The sequence below is a fragment of the Mizuhopecten yessoensis genome, unplaced genomic scaffold (genome assembly GCF_002113885.1).
Source record: "Mizuhopecten yessoensis strain PY_sf001 unplaced genomic scaffold, ASM211388v2 scaffold11029, whole genome shotgun sequence".
Classification (NCBI taxonomy): Eukaryota; Metazoa; Mollusca; class Bivalvia; order Pectinida; family Pectinidae; genus Mizuhopecten; species Mizuhopecten yessoensis.
This window is the reverse complement of record NW_018408843.1, coordinates 303,920-319,854: the sequence shown is the minus strand read 5'-3', so window position 1 is coordinate 319,854 and position 15,935 is coordinate 303,920. Positions and strand designations below refer to the sequence as shown.

The following is a 15,935-nucleotide window of genomic DNA, read 5'->3' as shown; positions in this document are numbered from 1 at the left end:
TTTTGTTGACCTTTGTCCATGGAAGGTCCCTGCAAAATTTCATTGAAATTGGTTCAGGGGTTTTGGAGAAGAAGTCGAAAATGTAAATTGTTTACGGACGCACGACGGACGACGGACGACGGACGACGACGGACAAAAGGCGATCGCAATAGGTCACTTGAGACTTTGTCTCAGGTGACCTAAAAACCCACTTGCAATACATCAACATCGTACAAGTTCTTCAGATAACGTCATAATTAACTGTAAAAGCTATGAATATATAGGAGCTTACATGAATTTCAATTTCATATGAGATTTATAAAACGAGTCTAAGAATTTTTCAATTTAGCGAACCTCTGGCGAGCTAAAATGAAAAATTCGTGACGAGTTTCATCAATTTCATATGTAATGAAAACAAGTATAAGATCCTTTTATATCACATAATCAAGATTTGTGGCATTTATGCGTGTAAAACGACAATTTTCATGCAACCTTGAAATGTAAAAAGCCGCAATTTTGACTCCAGTGCTTAAGTGTGTGACGTCATGTACTTGTCATTGGCATGACGTCACAATTGAAACACTTGAATCTTGCAACCAATCACAGGATTGATAGGGCATATTACATAGGCTAATACGCAAAAAATATGACATGGGTTTATTCACTGAATAACATAGTACATTATGTGAAAAATACATACGCTTTTGTTGCCAAATTGTTTGTGTATGTACATCCTAGAGGGACAGTCAGCTTTATTGTAAGTTCTAACTCTCCATTTTCCTGGAGAATATCTCCCGAAAGCTCCGCCTGTTAACGTAAATAATGATAATAATAATTCGAGGTTCTTATATACCGTTTTATCACAATATAGGCCGTCGGTCGTCCAAAAGCGGATCACAAATTACTATCCGTGGTTATAGGACCTTTGCAACTAGCCAATATCTTTCTGAACTGCATGGGGAGCATACAGCCGGTGCTGGCACTTCGGCACTCACAGCTAGCATTCTATAATTCTAGCACTACCCAACCACGAACTCGTTTACAGCTGACTAGACTGGAACAAGCGAAGTAAAGTATCTTGCTCAAAGATACAACACAGTGCCGTGCCGTGACTCTCACCCGCAACCATTCGGTCTCGAGCCCGGCATCCTACCACTAGACTACTGCGTCTCCTTAATAGTGAGGTGAGATATAATCGAATACTGTAGCCGTTATAATATATACGTTCTTAAAATTCAATTTTGTAATTATGGAAATATATTAATAGTTTACCAAGATAGACCTTATGAAAACATATTTTAATAACGCTGTAAAAAAACCTTACAACAAAATCATACTATTCTTTATTACACTGTATCGAAATTAGCAACCACATCATACTTTATTACACTGTATCAAAATTAGCAACCACATCATGCTTTATGTATTTCCTGTGTTTAGTAATCTTAATTTTTGAACGTCATGCAGCATATTTTAATCAAATATTTCAAACACAAGTTTATAGATCTAAATCCTATTTGGTAACTTACATCAATGTTCACAATATATTAGTGTATATCCTGTCACTATTTACGTTTTGCTATATTAACATATATGTATATTTCACTATAATGGTGCTTTAACCCTGATTAGAAATACTTGTGTGACATACACGTTCAATACTTAAACCGAGTTTTATAAATTCAAACCATTATGCTACCTTTCTGTGATTATGCATTTCTGCTTTGTTCGTGTACTTTGTTTTACTTGTTAAAATGCCTCTGTGATATTTGTTTGTCATTTAACTAGTGTTTGTCTCATTACCTGCATGTGATTGTTATTATACTTCATGTTTGTCGCAAGAATAGCACTACAGTGCTGATGTTTTATTGTTTTAAATATGCGACGGTAAATAATTATTCTTGTATCTTGTATCTTGTATAGTGTTCTAAGAAAGCTCTGTCTTTCTTAGATCCTTTCAGCAAAATGTTAGGGTTGTTGCATAATTCTGTATCAAAAGGTAGTGTTAATACAAAAACGATATCCCCTGTCACGTGACTTACTTTGAATCCAGCGTAGAAAGGAGAACTATGTTCAAAGTTGCCAGTCCCCGTAGAAACTTCAGTCTTTGCTTCAACAGCACACTTCACCTGTTGTTCAAATATAGAAAGATTTAGACTTTTTATGTTACCATACTTATACACAGCTTATCACAAATACATACACAGCTTATCACAAATACATACACAGCTTATCACAAATACATACACAGCTTATCACAAATACACCTAGTGATTTTGTTACCATACTTATACACAGCTTATCACAAAGTCACCCAGTGATTTTGTTACCATACTTATACACAGCTTATCACAAAGTCACCCAGTAATTTTGTTACCATACTTATACACAGTTATCACAAAACACCCAGTGATTTTGTTACCATACTTATACACAGCTTATCACAAAGTCACCCAGTGATTTTGTTACCATACTTATACACAGCTTATCACAAAACACCCAGTGATTTTGTTACCATGCTTATACACAGCTTATCACAAATACACCCAGTGATTTTGTAACCATACTTATGCACAGCTTATCACAAATACACCTAGTGATTTTGATACCATACTTATACACAGCTTATCACAAATACACCCAGTCATTATGTTACCATACTTATACGCAGCTTATCACAAATACACCTAGTCATTATGTTTCAAGATTCAAGATTTAAGAAGCTTTTTTTAACGTCGCATATACATGTAACATAATAACATTAGCACTGTAGTGCTATTCTTGCGACAAAACATATATAAAATTTAACAAGGACCACAGTACTTATGAATAACTATAAAATCAGGACAACAATTCAAATTAGATATGCTAAAATTATACAGTAGAGCATATGATATCACACTTGCATGTCACAGTCAAGTTAAGACACTATACTTGTGTAATGTACATATATGCTAATGTAGCAAAGTGTAAAAATTTACAGGATATACACTAATATAGTGTGAATCAAAAAGAGACAATGAAGTCATAAATAGAAACAAGAGCTATAATTATGATATTGTAAAAAAGTAATGATCTTTTAAATAATGGAGCTCAAATCTAAAATAAATATCAATTATATAATTAGTATATTACTGAAGTACATTAAATTAAATAACACAAGCAGCAGTGAAATTAAATTAAATAGTTGTTATATGAAACATGTAGGTAGACTCCAAAGGGGGACAACTCACACTATACGGTGTGTGCAGATAGCACATGAGCAGACATTTTTGTTGCAGGTGTGGAGCAGCCCACGAAACGACTTATAGTTTTCAGCTAATCGAAATTCATTTGGTAGGCTGTTCCACACCTGGGAAGCAGCAAATCGGAAAGATCTCTTACCATATGTGGAGGTGTTCACCTTTGGAATCTTTACCAGGTTATCTTGTCTCAGATTGTAAAAAACTTCTTTCCTCTCAACAAGATTTTGTAAAATTGATGGGGAAATTTCATTTAAAATTTTAAAAATCTCAGAGGCCATATCTTTCATACGTTTTACATGTAAAAAATCAAGTTTGTGTTTTCTAAGAATATCAATGACTGGGGAAACAATCATTTTCAATAAAACGAAGTGCTCGTTCCTGAACTTTTTCCATTTTTCGAGTATTTGTCAATGTACAAAAGTGCCAGGCAAGTGGACAATAGTTAAAATTTGATAGAATAAACAACTTAAAAATGGTAATTTTTCCTTTCTTTGTACGATTGTTTCCCAGTCTTTTTAAAACAGCAAGTTGTTTAGCAGCATTTCTGCAAAGGCGATATATATGTACATCGAATTTAAGAAGAAAGTCAATATCCACACCTAAAAGTTTCACACTGTCTCCACAAATAATCTCAAGGCTTTCAATATTAAAAGATTTGATAGTGTTACTATTCTTTTTGCCAAATCATATTGCCTGAAATTTCTCTGGATTGGCCTTCATACCATTAAAATCAAACAATTTTATAAGAACTTTGCTCTCTTTTTCTAAACAATCTTTCAAATATATATAATTGTCACAAATCTTAGATAGCGTGTTGTCATCTGCGTAATTGTATAAAATACATTTATCTACAAAGGTAAAAATATCATTCATAAAAATATTAAAAATTAGAGGTCCTACAATAGAACCCTATGATACCATACTTATACACAGCTTATCAAAACTACGCCCCAATTATTCCTGTCTTCTATCAATTTACATTTTAATGTGCTGTTAAAACATGCCTTCGTATTGATAATACTTTAAAAATTAGTATTTTAGTTATAAGTAAAGTAATGTTAAATGAATCATCATCATATAACGTGTGGATTTTCATTATTTCAATATAATGTTTAGATCAGGTCCTATTTAATTTATGTAAATTGTTATAAAGCATCAGTTAAGCAACGGATGCATAATACCATTAGTTTACTTTATTATTTTGTGTTTGATTTAAAATATTTCAAAATCTCCAGGCACACGTACACTTAAAATGAAATAGATGTACCGTTCATCTCAAAATCTGACGAATATTCTGTTACAATATGATTGCAACAATGCAAATCTAAGAACATATTTTTTTTCCGGTAAATAAGATAGTCTAGTTTACCTGTATTCCAAGCGAATACTGCTCTCTCCATTCCCCTTCCCTGAGTGCACCATCTATCAACATGGCAGAGTAATTGAGGTCTGTCCTTCGTTTAATTTCCTGATCGTCGATGTACCAAACAACATCGTAAGATAACGTCTCCAAGGTTACACCAGTGTTACCTTGTAGGTCACAAGTGAAGAGGATTTCTTTGTTTGGAAAATCTTCATTGTCGATCTCAAAAGTTCCTTCTACCAAAGATGTAGATACAGACGGTAGTACCGTTTGACTCGAGTCCCTTTCTGAAATATAAATATTTGTTTTCAGATTTCTATGTATTTTTCACTGTGTTGAACTAGACTGCTAAATGGTTATCATACGCAAACTTCCCCTTCTGCTGTATTTCGGAATTTGTTTTGGATCACTTTATATCTTATTTCAAAATGCGCTTTGTACAGTAACTTTGCTTTTAAATCTATTAATTTAACGCACAGTATCCAGTTGTGACTTACCTAAGCAGTATGCAAGCGGACAGAAAACTGCATTTAGCGGCCTCAACTCGTATACATAAAACGAACCACAGTTCTTTGCATATATAACTCCAGTGGAGGGACAGGTAGCATATGTTGTTCGTAGGCATATTGTTACCAACTGGGTTTCTCCTGTAGAAGGTAATGCTGAAACACGCGATAAATTCAACGTTTATTCAGCTACTGGTTATCTCCCTTACACCATAGCATTTACTAAAAGATAAACTATTATTATTTATTTAAATGGAATATTTAAATTTTCCATTCATATGAATTAAATAACGTAAAAAATACATAACATCCGGTAACTGAGAATCTGACAGATGTCGTCCTAACTATTTACACACATGTCATATACTCTACATTATCTATAGTATATAAACTGAGAGTCTGACAGGTGTCGTCCTAACAAATTACAAACGTCATATACTCTACATCATCTATAGTATATAAACTGAGAGTCTGACAGGTGTCGTCCTAATAAATTACACACATGTCATATACTCTACATTATCTATAGTACATGTATATCATATGAGAGTCTGACAGGTGTCGTCCTAACGTATTACACACATGTCATAAACTCTACATTATCTATAGTATATATGATTCTCAATAGAAATGCCATTAGGTAAATGAAATAGAAACTGAAAAGACGACATAGAAATACAACCTACTTGTTGGTTCGATCCACACAGGCTGTGTGGTACCACATCTGTTGACAGGCGGGGGAGTTGTTGCCACGGATCCAAACGGAACCCGGTACCATTGTTTCACCGTACCATTGTCACAGCGTACGGAGGAGAGGTCGGTGTCGTAAGTTGTGTAGCGTGTGGGGTCATCGAAAGTCACATGGTTACCGGCAAGACAGGGGTCGAGGTCTGGAGGGAATTAAAACAACAGTGTAGTCTTTATAATAGAGGGGAGTTATTAAACACCACGTAGGTATAAAAGAGGAACAATAACACATGTAGAAAATATAAATAATCAAATACAAACTCTTTTTTATCAAATTGATTTATCAGAGAATACTGATAAATAAGTTGAAGATTCCACATTCAACTTATAGCGAATATCACGTCCGATGCCGTTAAAACAAATTATGCACATTGACCATAAAAAAACTGGCTACCATTGTAAATATAACGTGTAGAAGAAAAATTAATGCACATTGTATGAATTCCTGTGGAAATTTTATCTGGATGCAAACGCATGCAATAACTAATGGTGAGAGTTAACGGTCATTATTTTCGATTTTTTTCTGCAGAATTTTGTTAGATTGTGTTGTATTAAAATCAGTTCTTACCTGCAGCAGTGACAGAAATCAGCCCTAGTAGGAAAAGCCCATATCTTAACATCCTTCTACGGTATCACCACTGGGAACGGGAATAAGAGATATCATAGCAAAAAGCTATTAAGATTCTGGCATTTCAGTTTTGGTAAATCCTTGTTTTGTTTTCTGTTTCCTCAATTAACCCATACAGGTATTTAGTTTACTTCCAATGTCTATAATATTAACTAGCAATTACTGTTATGTAAAGCTTCGACCAACTATTGATTATATCGGCACCAACATATCATTTGCGCATGTGCTTTACATTGCTACCCAGACAGTAGGTGTAAATTCTTGTTACCCGTTAGTGTTTCAAAATTTGTGACTCGAGTTTAAAAGTAGAAACAGTTTCGACCAATGGGTATGTAGAAAGGACATGCGTGACAGTAGTGTGTGTTCGTCCCGTTGACAGCCCATATACAGACTTCAACCAGGAAGTGTTTTTACACACAGCTATGTTAGACATTTTTTTGTAATTCTCGACTAGGTGGAGAACAACATGACACTGGGCACAACTCACTGGTATTGTCTGATCTTCTTGATCATTGGAGTCTTTTCCGTATCAGCAGGTAAGTAAAGGGGTAGTGTTAATCAGTGTAAGGATAACTTAGTACACCACATTCTTTGTTTACTCCGAATTAAGTAACCAAGGACAGTACAAGGCAATTGTATAAACATCAGAGATCATGTCCGACCATGTATGTTATAGATGTGGGTGACTGACCATGTACGTTATAGATGTGGGTGACCATGTACGTTATAGATGTGGGTGACCATGTACGTTATAGATGTGGGTGACCATGTACGTTATAGATGTGGGTGACCATGTACGTTATAGATGTGGGTGACCATGTACGTTATAGATGTGGGTGACCATGTACGTTATAGATGTGGGTGACCATGTACGTTATAGATGTGGGTGACCATGTACGTTATAGATGTGGGTGACCATGTACGTTATAGATGTGGGTGACCATGTACGTTATAGATGTGGGTGACCATGTACGTTATAGATGTGGGTGACCATGTACGTTATAGATGTGGGTGACCATGTACGTTATAGATGTGGGTGACCATGTACGTTATAGATGTGGGTGACCATGTACGTTATAGATGTGGGTGACCATGTACGTTATAGATGTGGGTGACCATGTACGTTATAGATGTGGGTGACCATGTACGTTATAGATGTGGGTGACCATGTACGTTATAGATGTGGGTGACCATGTACGTTATAGATGTGGGTGACCATGTACGTTATAGATGTGGGTGACCATGTACGTTATAGATGTGGGTGACCATGTACGTTATAGATGTGGGTGACCATGTACGTTATAGATGTGGGTGACCATGTACGTTATAGATGTGGGTGACCATGTACGTTATAGATGTGGGTGACCATGTACGTTATAGATGTGGGTGACCATGTACGTTATAGATGTGGGTGACCATGTACGTTATAGATGTGGGTGACCATGTACGTTATAGATGTGGGTGACCATGTACGTTATAGATGTGGGTGACCATGTACGTTATAGATGTGGGTGACCATGTACGTTATAGATGTGGGTGACCATGTACGTTATAGATGTGGGTGACCATGTACGTTATAGATGTGGGTGACCATGTACGTTATAGATGTGGGTGACCATGTACGTTATAGATGTGGGTGACCATGTACGTTATAGATGTGGGTGACCATGTACGTTATAGATGTGGGTGACCATGTACGTTATAGATGTGGGTGACCATGTACGTTATAGATGTGGGTGACCATGTACGTTATAGATGTGGGTGACCATGTACGTTATAGATGTGGGTGACCATGTACGTTATAGATGTGGGTGACCATGTACGTTATAGATGTGGGTGACCATGTACGTTATAGATGTGGGTGACCATGTACGTTATAGATGTGGGTGACCATGTACGTTATAGATGTGGGTGACCATGTACGTTATAGATGTGGGTGACCATGTACGTTATAGATGTGGGTGACCATGTACGTTATAGATGTGGGTGACCATGTACGTTATAGATGTGGGTGACCATGTACGTTATAGATGTGGGTGACCATGTACGTTATAGATGTGGGTGACCATGTACGTTATAGATGTGGGTGACCATGTACGTTATAGATGTGGGTGACCATGTACGTTATAGATGTGGGTGACCATGTACGTTATAGATGTGGGTGACCATGTACGTTATAGATGTGGGTGACCATGTACGTTATAGATGTGGGTGACCATGTACGTTATAGATGTGGGTGACCATGTACGTTATAGATGTGGGTGACCATGTACGTTATAGATGTGGGTGACCATGTACGTTATAGATGTGGGTGACCATGTACGTTATAGATGTGGGTGACCATGTACGTTATAGATGTGGGTGACCATGTACGTTATAGATGTGGGTGACCATGTACGTTATAGATGTGGATAAGAGTGTACGTTATATATGTGTGTGACCATGTTACCTATATATGTGGGTGACCATGTATGCTATTTAGATGTTGGTGACCATGTTAATTATAAATGTGAATGACCATGTACGTTATAGATGTGGGTGACCATGTACATTATAGATGTCGGTGACCATGTACATTATATATGTTGGTGACAGTGTACGTTAAGTTGTCGGTGACCATGTACGTTATAGCTGTGGGTGACCTTGTACGTTATAGCTGTGGGTGACCTTGTACGTTATAGCTGTGGATGACCTTGTACGTTATAGCTGTGGGTGACCTTGTACGTTATAGCTGTGGGTGACCTTGTACGTTATAGCTGTGGGTGACCTTGTACGTTATAGCTGTGGGTGACCTTGTACGTTATAGATGTGGATGACCGTGTACGATAAAGATGTGGGTGACCATGTACGTTATAGATGTGGGTGACCTTGTACGATAAAGATGTGGGTGACCATGTACGTTATAGATGTCGGTGACCATGTACGTAATAGATGTTGGTGACAGTGTCCTTATAGATATTGATGACCTTGTACGTTATATATGTACGTGACAATGTACATTATAGATGTTGATGACCTTGTACGTTATATATGTTGGTGACAATGTACATTATAGATGTTGATGACCTTGTACGTCATATATGTTGGTGACAGTGTACATTATATATGTTGATGACCTTGTACATTATATATGTTGGTGACAATGTACATTATAGATGTTGATGACCTTGTACGTTATATATGTTGGTGAGCTTGTACGTTATGTATGTTGGTGACAATGTACATTATAGATGTTGATGACCTTGTACGTTATAAGATGTGAATGACCATGTATGTTATCAATGTGAATGACCATGTATGTTATAAATGTGAATGTAGTTAGTGTGATGTACCAAACGTTTATACCACAGGTCAAAGATCCATTAAGTAACTTTATAATATTAAAATGACAACTAAAATGATTTTGTTTTGCAGGAAATCATAAACTCATATTCATATATGATGATAAAAATATCTCCTAATAATGAAACATGAACAAGTTGTATTAAATATTGTATCACTTCTTATTTTGTTATTTTAATTGTATTTTTAAGATCCTTGCTTGACCTACGAAGAGTTCCAGGTGGATTATAAACGGTCGCCAGGTCACGTAGCAACTGTATACGAGGATAGCCTGTGTGATGTTATGGTCCGTGAGAAGTGGTACCGGTTTGTCGGGGAAGCTGGTAGTGACATGACTAACGACAGAGAAAGTCTAATGAGGAACAGCTGTGGTACCTTCAATCCTCTCTGGATGGATGGTCAGTACTTTCTGATTTATGCTCATTTTCACATATATACCTTTCTATAAAGACCGTCGTTAATGTCATAGTTTTACCTTACACCGTGAGGTCCTAATAGTGCTCTACAACATTTACCTGGAATTCATATAACCTTTCATTGTAATGTTTAATTTTAAATGTCAATTATGTTATAACACATATTTTATTTAATAGAGCTGAGTACTGGGACTCTATCATGTATAATACATTTGCCTGTATTGAAAATTTAATTCATTATATATTTATTTTGATTAGATAAATCTACCAATTTTGAATAAATTCAAAGACTTGCTATTATTTTATGTATGCGACGAACTTGTTTAATTCATAAGAACACATTGATAATTACAACAGATGTCAATGGAATGAATTTACTCTAATTTAAGTTAACAAAGTAGACATGTATATTTTCAAATGTATCTGTAAAGGATTTTTTTTTTTAATTCTCCAGGTGAGATTCCTGACGTTGCTGAAGGGATTGTTGACAGAAAAGTGTGCTTAAAGTCACTTTTGTCCTCGTGCCACAAGTCATTCACAATCCAGGTTAAGAACTGCTGTTCATACAGAGTGTACTACCTCCACAGTGCGAACATGTGTCCGTCCTCTTACTGTGTTAGTAAGTACCATTTTCAGATACTCTTATAGATGTATTGAACATGAACAAATTGCAAATCGACCGTTAAAATGTAGAAAACAAAATTCAATATTTTTTCGTCCAAGAGATGTGGTGGAATATTACTATGGTATATCCGAATTTCTTTGTAGATAAAGGGTTAGACATTCTAGTTGAAGTATATACTAACTAGGTAAATAACCCGTCTACAATATAAAATGATCTATCGGAAGTATTATAACATTTCATCAAAACCTTGCAATACCAGAGAAAATAATACATTATACATTGTCAATAATACAAAAGACCTATACTTTGAAGTAAAATATCAGCCTCGTGACAGACACAACCATTCTATCTTGTGTAATATGTGTGTACCTTTCTTTGCCACCTATATGATAGTATTGTTTTCTTCTGTGTTTATGTGGAATACAATTGGTAGCATACTTAGATATTTTTTATAAACACTAAATGTTTACAACAGGTCAGTATAACATCACAAACGACAACTGTACAAACTCGCCATTCCCTACTACTAAAACGACAATGACGTCATCGGTATGGACAAAAACTACTGGCACGACATCTCAGACACAACACACAACTACAGAAAGTCCAACTCGATCAACCACTGCTGCTAGACAAACAACTCCGCCACCGACAATGTCGACATCTAGTGGCAGGATACAAACAACCTCGGAACAAACTACTGGAGACCCTGTATCTGGTTAGTTAATACCACCTTGTTGGCTTAACTTGATAATGATGTAAACGTTTGGAAGGAATGGCACGTACATTATACTTTCATTTAGAAAATTTCCTAGTTTTGTATATGTGTTGCTATAGAAACTTAACAGGGTCAAAGACATGACGAGGGTGATGCTGCCTATCTTAATGTTTTCTTAGATTCGTACAATTTCGAGTTATAAGCGACCACATAAGCGAGTATATTCTGATTTTGTCCTGTCTCTACCATTGTATGAACAGTTCTTTCAGGTTGAAATACTTTACGAGATGGAATAGCAACTTAAGCGAGTCTATTCCATAAATCAATATTTTGTCTTAGCTTCGAATAGTTTCGAGTCATATAATTATTCCGCCGCTACGTAAAGCGGTGATATAATGTTCCTATAGCGTATTTTTATCTGTATGAACAGTTATTACCTGATTATTCCTGACGTGGTTCGGATAGATTTCTCATTAAATCTTTAAACATGCATGGTTGGTTTTTCATAAAGATCCCAACCTGACATACGTGGAGCTGGATATTGACTGTGGATGATTGCCAGATCGTGCAGAAACTGTTTAGGAAAATAAACATATGTGACGTACTGATGTATTGAAATGACTTTGAAAATTATATGCTGTGCAAGAAAACGTATATTTATGAAATAATCAATAAATTCTTAATGATAAGAAAGTAGTTCTTCTCATAATGTAGCATATACAAGTTGTGTTAAATATTGTATCACTTATTACTATTTTGATAATATAAATTGTGTTTTTAAGATCCTTGCCTGACCTACGAAGAGTTCCAGGTGGATTATAAACGGTCGCCAGATCACATAGCAACTGTCTACGAGGATAGCCTGTGTGATGTTTTGGTCCGTGAGAAGTGGTACCGGTTTGTGGGGGAGGCTGGTGGTGACATGACTAACGACAGAGAAAGCCTGATGACGAACAGCTGTGGTACCGTCTATCCTCTCTGGATGGATGGTCAGTACTTCCTGATTACTGTTCATTTCCACATACAATTTGTATATACGTTTCTATAAAGATCATCGTCAATGTCATAGCTTTACCTTACACTCCGAGGTGTCAATAGTGCTCTACAACATTTACCTGGCATTCATACAACCTTTCATTGTTATGTCTAATTTTAAATGTCATTATTGTTATTACACATATTTTATTTAATAGGGCTGAGTACTGGGACTCTATCATGTATAATACATTTGCATGTATTGAAATTTAATGTATTATATATATATTTTGATTAGATAAATCTACCCATTTAGAATAAATTCAAAGACTTGCTATTATTTTATGTATGCGACGAACTTATTTAATTCATAAGAACACATTGATAATTACAACAGATGCCAATGGAATGAATTTACTCTAATTTAAGTTAATAAAGAAGACATGTATTTTTCAAATGTATCTATAAAGGATTTTTTTTTTTTAATTCTCCAGGTGAGATTCCTGAAGTTGCTGAAGGGATTGTTGACAGAAGAGTTTGTCTAAAGTCAGTGTTCTCCTCGTGCCACAAGTCATTCACAATCCAGGTTAAGAACTGCTGTTCATACAGAGTGTATTACCTCCACAGTGCGAACATGTGTCCGTCCTCTTACTGTGTTAGTAAGTACCATTTTCAGATACTCTTATAGATGTATTGGACATGAACAAAACATGATTTCACTGCGATGTTCGTTCAGGGGACACAAATGACATTGTAGAGAACGGGTTATACATTCCGGTAAATGATGTAAGTAAATAACTCATCTCGAGTGTAAAATATACTTATTAAATAATTATTATAGCGTTTTGGTTATGTTACAATACCAGAAACATTAATACATTTAACGTTGTCAATGATACCGAAGACCTGTGCTTTGTAGTAAAATGTCAGCTTAATGTCGACACGACTTTTTTCTATTCCTGTGCTGTTTGTTCTTATTTCCCTTGGCTACAGATGAGATATTTTGTTATATGACATACAATATGTAGCAAACTTAAATGTTGTTTATATCACTAAGTTGTTTACAACAGGTCAGTACAATGTCACCAACGAAAACTGTACAAACTCACCACTACCTACTACAACAAGGAGGACGTCACCGGTATGGACAAGAACTATTGGCACGACATCTCGGACACAACACACAACTACAAAAAGTCCAACTCGACCAACCACTGCTGCTGGACAAACAACTCCATCACCGACAATGTCGACATCTAGTGGCAGGATACAAACAACCTCGGAACAAACTACTGGAGACCCTGTATCTGGTTAGTTATATATCCTTGTTGGTTTCACTTGATGATGATGATAATATGAAGGACGTGTGACACGTGCAATACACTTTCTATCAGAAAATTTCCTAGTTTTGTATACTTGTTGCTGTAGAAACGTGAGACGGTAAAAGTGGTAAGGAAGGTAATACTGTTTATCCTTATATCTACTATCTTCATACAATTTTGAGTCATATGATAATATCCCCGCTTCGTGAACTAAATGTAAAAAAAAAAAAAAAAAACACTTTCAAGTCGTTTTTTTCTGGCAAATTTTGGTTAAATTTAATAAGAATATTTTCCTTAGACATAATTAGAACATGTTTGGGAAAAAAATGTTATATATATATATTAATGACACTTCATAGGTATGTTTGCATTGAAATATATTCGGAACATTCGAATATGGGTATTATCGGTCAATAGTCACTGTAGTTGTTACTAGAAATCGAATTTTAAAAAATATAACATTAACGTTCCTTGTTATCGCTATATCGGTCGTATTTCCTGACAGATTTTTACGAAACTTCACATGTATTTTGCCTAGGCAATGCTTTTGACACTTTCAAATATGTGCATGATCGTCGATCAAAGGTCAAGGTCACGTACACATGTACGTTAACAGGATTAACAGATAATAGATGGATAGTACTTTGGAAGGGTGCATTAATTTTTTTCACTTTTTCTTTGTTATACTATTTAACACTTAATAAATTACATATCATCATAATATTTCACACATACGATGTCATGTGTATTTCGTAAATTCGGATTCTTGCTCATGAGCAAATATTTGTTGCTAAATATTTTCAGGTGTTGGAATACACAGAAAGATTATAGAAAACGATTCAAATGGATACCTCATTCCTGTTGCTGTGGCGGTAGTGTCGGTTGGTATACTAGTGGTGGTATTCGCCTTACTTACCAAGTAAGTTGACTGATAACGACGATTACACCTCCAGCAGACAATAGTACACGCAACCACCTATCGAACACATCTGTTATTTGAAACGAACATAAATCGCATTGATGGAATATGCAGAAGTTGGCACATAATACTTACTTTACTGTATAGACCAAAAAGACAAACCAAGTTATTTGAAATAAAAAAATATAATGTCTATATTGTAGTGTATCAATTTGAGAAATATATTATGTATCTACTAAAGACTTCGTTCAATGTATTATAGATAAAGCATTTAAATACATCATGTAACGTATTGAAGATTAAATATAGGGTATGCCTAAGAAACACCTATTTATACTGCATCATAAGAGAAAAATATGCTGTATCTAATAAATTGTTTCTGTATTGTATAATTGGAAATATATTTGATATAATTTATAATATACCAGGTAAAAAGAATTGATCATCTCCACTCCGAAGCCTTAGGCCTCTTTTATGCAAGTAGCAGCATTGCCTCATTATTTGCTAATGGCTAAAAACATAAATACAAAGGTTTGAAGCGAGCGTTTTTTTACATACATAATGAGTATATGATAATTGTGCACACCTCTACCATCCAACTCGGAGTTTTTTTGTTTTTTTTACATTTCCCGTTCTTCTTTCCCAGTTATGTCCCTGCCTTCAAATCCAAATGGAAGTCCAGGATGTACCAAGTGCAGCAGTGAAGACTTGTGTACGGACCTATTGTATATACAACGTGTATGGACCTATTGTATATACTACGTGTACGGACCTATTGTATATACTACGTGTATGGACCTATTGTATATACTACGTGTACGGACATATTCTATATACTACGTGTATTCTGTATATAATGCGCAGCTACATTTGCATATACTGTTTTACTACCTGTGAGTATATATCTCTATGCTGTTTTACTACCTGTGAGTATGTATCTCTATGCTGTTTTACTACCTGTGATTATGTATATCTATGCTGTTTTACTACCCATGATGATGTATATCTTATCATACAATACTTTGTCTGTACTTTGTGTATAAAACGTAATGTGTATATACTCTTTACTACTTGTACATTGTTTATAGATATATATTACATTCTTCTTGTACGAACACTTCAAACAAACAAAAACTCAAATATTGTGTCA

The 15,935-nt window shown here is 35.4% G+C and overlaps 2 protein-coding genes across 2 annotated transcripts in view; one reads left to right on the top strand and one right to left on the bottom strand.

Moving 5' to 3' along the window:
- The window catches only part of LOC110464748 (von Willebrand factor D and EGF domain-containing protein-like), a 27,558-nt gene extending 20,824 nt beyond the window's left edge, over positions 1-6,734 (bottom strand). The window contains exons 1-6 of the mRNA XM_021520120.1: positions 6,409-6,734; positions 5,780-5,983; positions 5,085-5,249; positions 4,594-4,874; positions 2,022-2,108; positions 680-786 (exon numbers count right to left, since the gene is read on the bottom strand). Coding sequence (XP_021375795.1) covers positions 680-786; positions 2,022-2,108; positions 4,594-4,874; positions 5,085-5,249; positions 5,780-5,983; positions 6,409-6,460 — 896 coding nt within the window. The 5' untranslated portion in view covers positions 6,461-6,734. The remainder of the gene's footprint in view (positions 1-679; positions 787-2,021; positions 2,109-4,593; positions 4,875-5,084; positions 5,250-5,779; positions 5,984-6,408) is intronic.
- Positions 6,735-6,843: 109 nt separating this feature from the next.
- LOC110464749 (mucin-2-like) lies at positions 6,844-15,845 on the top strand. The gene is made up of 9 exons (XM_021520121.1): positions 6,844-7,004; positions 10,002-10,208; positions 10,681-10,845; positions 11,327-11,569; positions 12,352-12,558; positions 13,039-13,203; positions 13,615-13,854; positions 14,671-14,785; positions 15,432-15,845. Exons 1-9 carry the CDS (start codon positions 6,935-6,937, stop codon positions 15,487-15,489), a joined length of 1,470 nt encoding a protein of 489 aa, XP_021375796.1. The 5' UTR covers positions 6,844-6,934; the 3' UTR covers positions 15,490-15,845.
- The last annotated feature ends 90 nt before the right edge of the window (positions 15,846-15,935 follow it).

What these genes read in the sequence shown, in the direction of transcription:
- LOC110464749 (XM_021520121.1), top strand. Translation starts at nt 6,935, where the DNA reads ATGACACTGGGCACAACTCACTGGTATTGTCTGATCTTCTTGATCATT. An exon ending in TACTGGAGACCCTGTATCTG is followed by an intron (nt 11,570 to 12,351) that starts GTTAGTTAATAC and finishes TGTGTTTTTAAG; the next exon opens with ATCCTTGCCTGACCTACGAA. An exon ending in TCCGTCCTCTTACTGTGTTA is followed by an intron (nt 13,204 to 13,614) that starts GTAAGTACCATT and finishes TGTTTACAACAG; the next exon opens with GTCAGTACAATGTCACCAAC.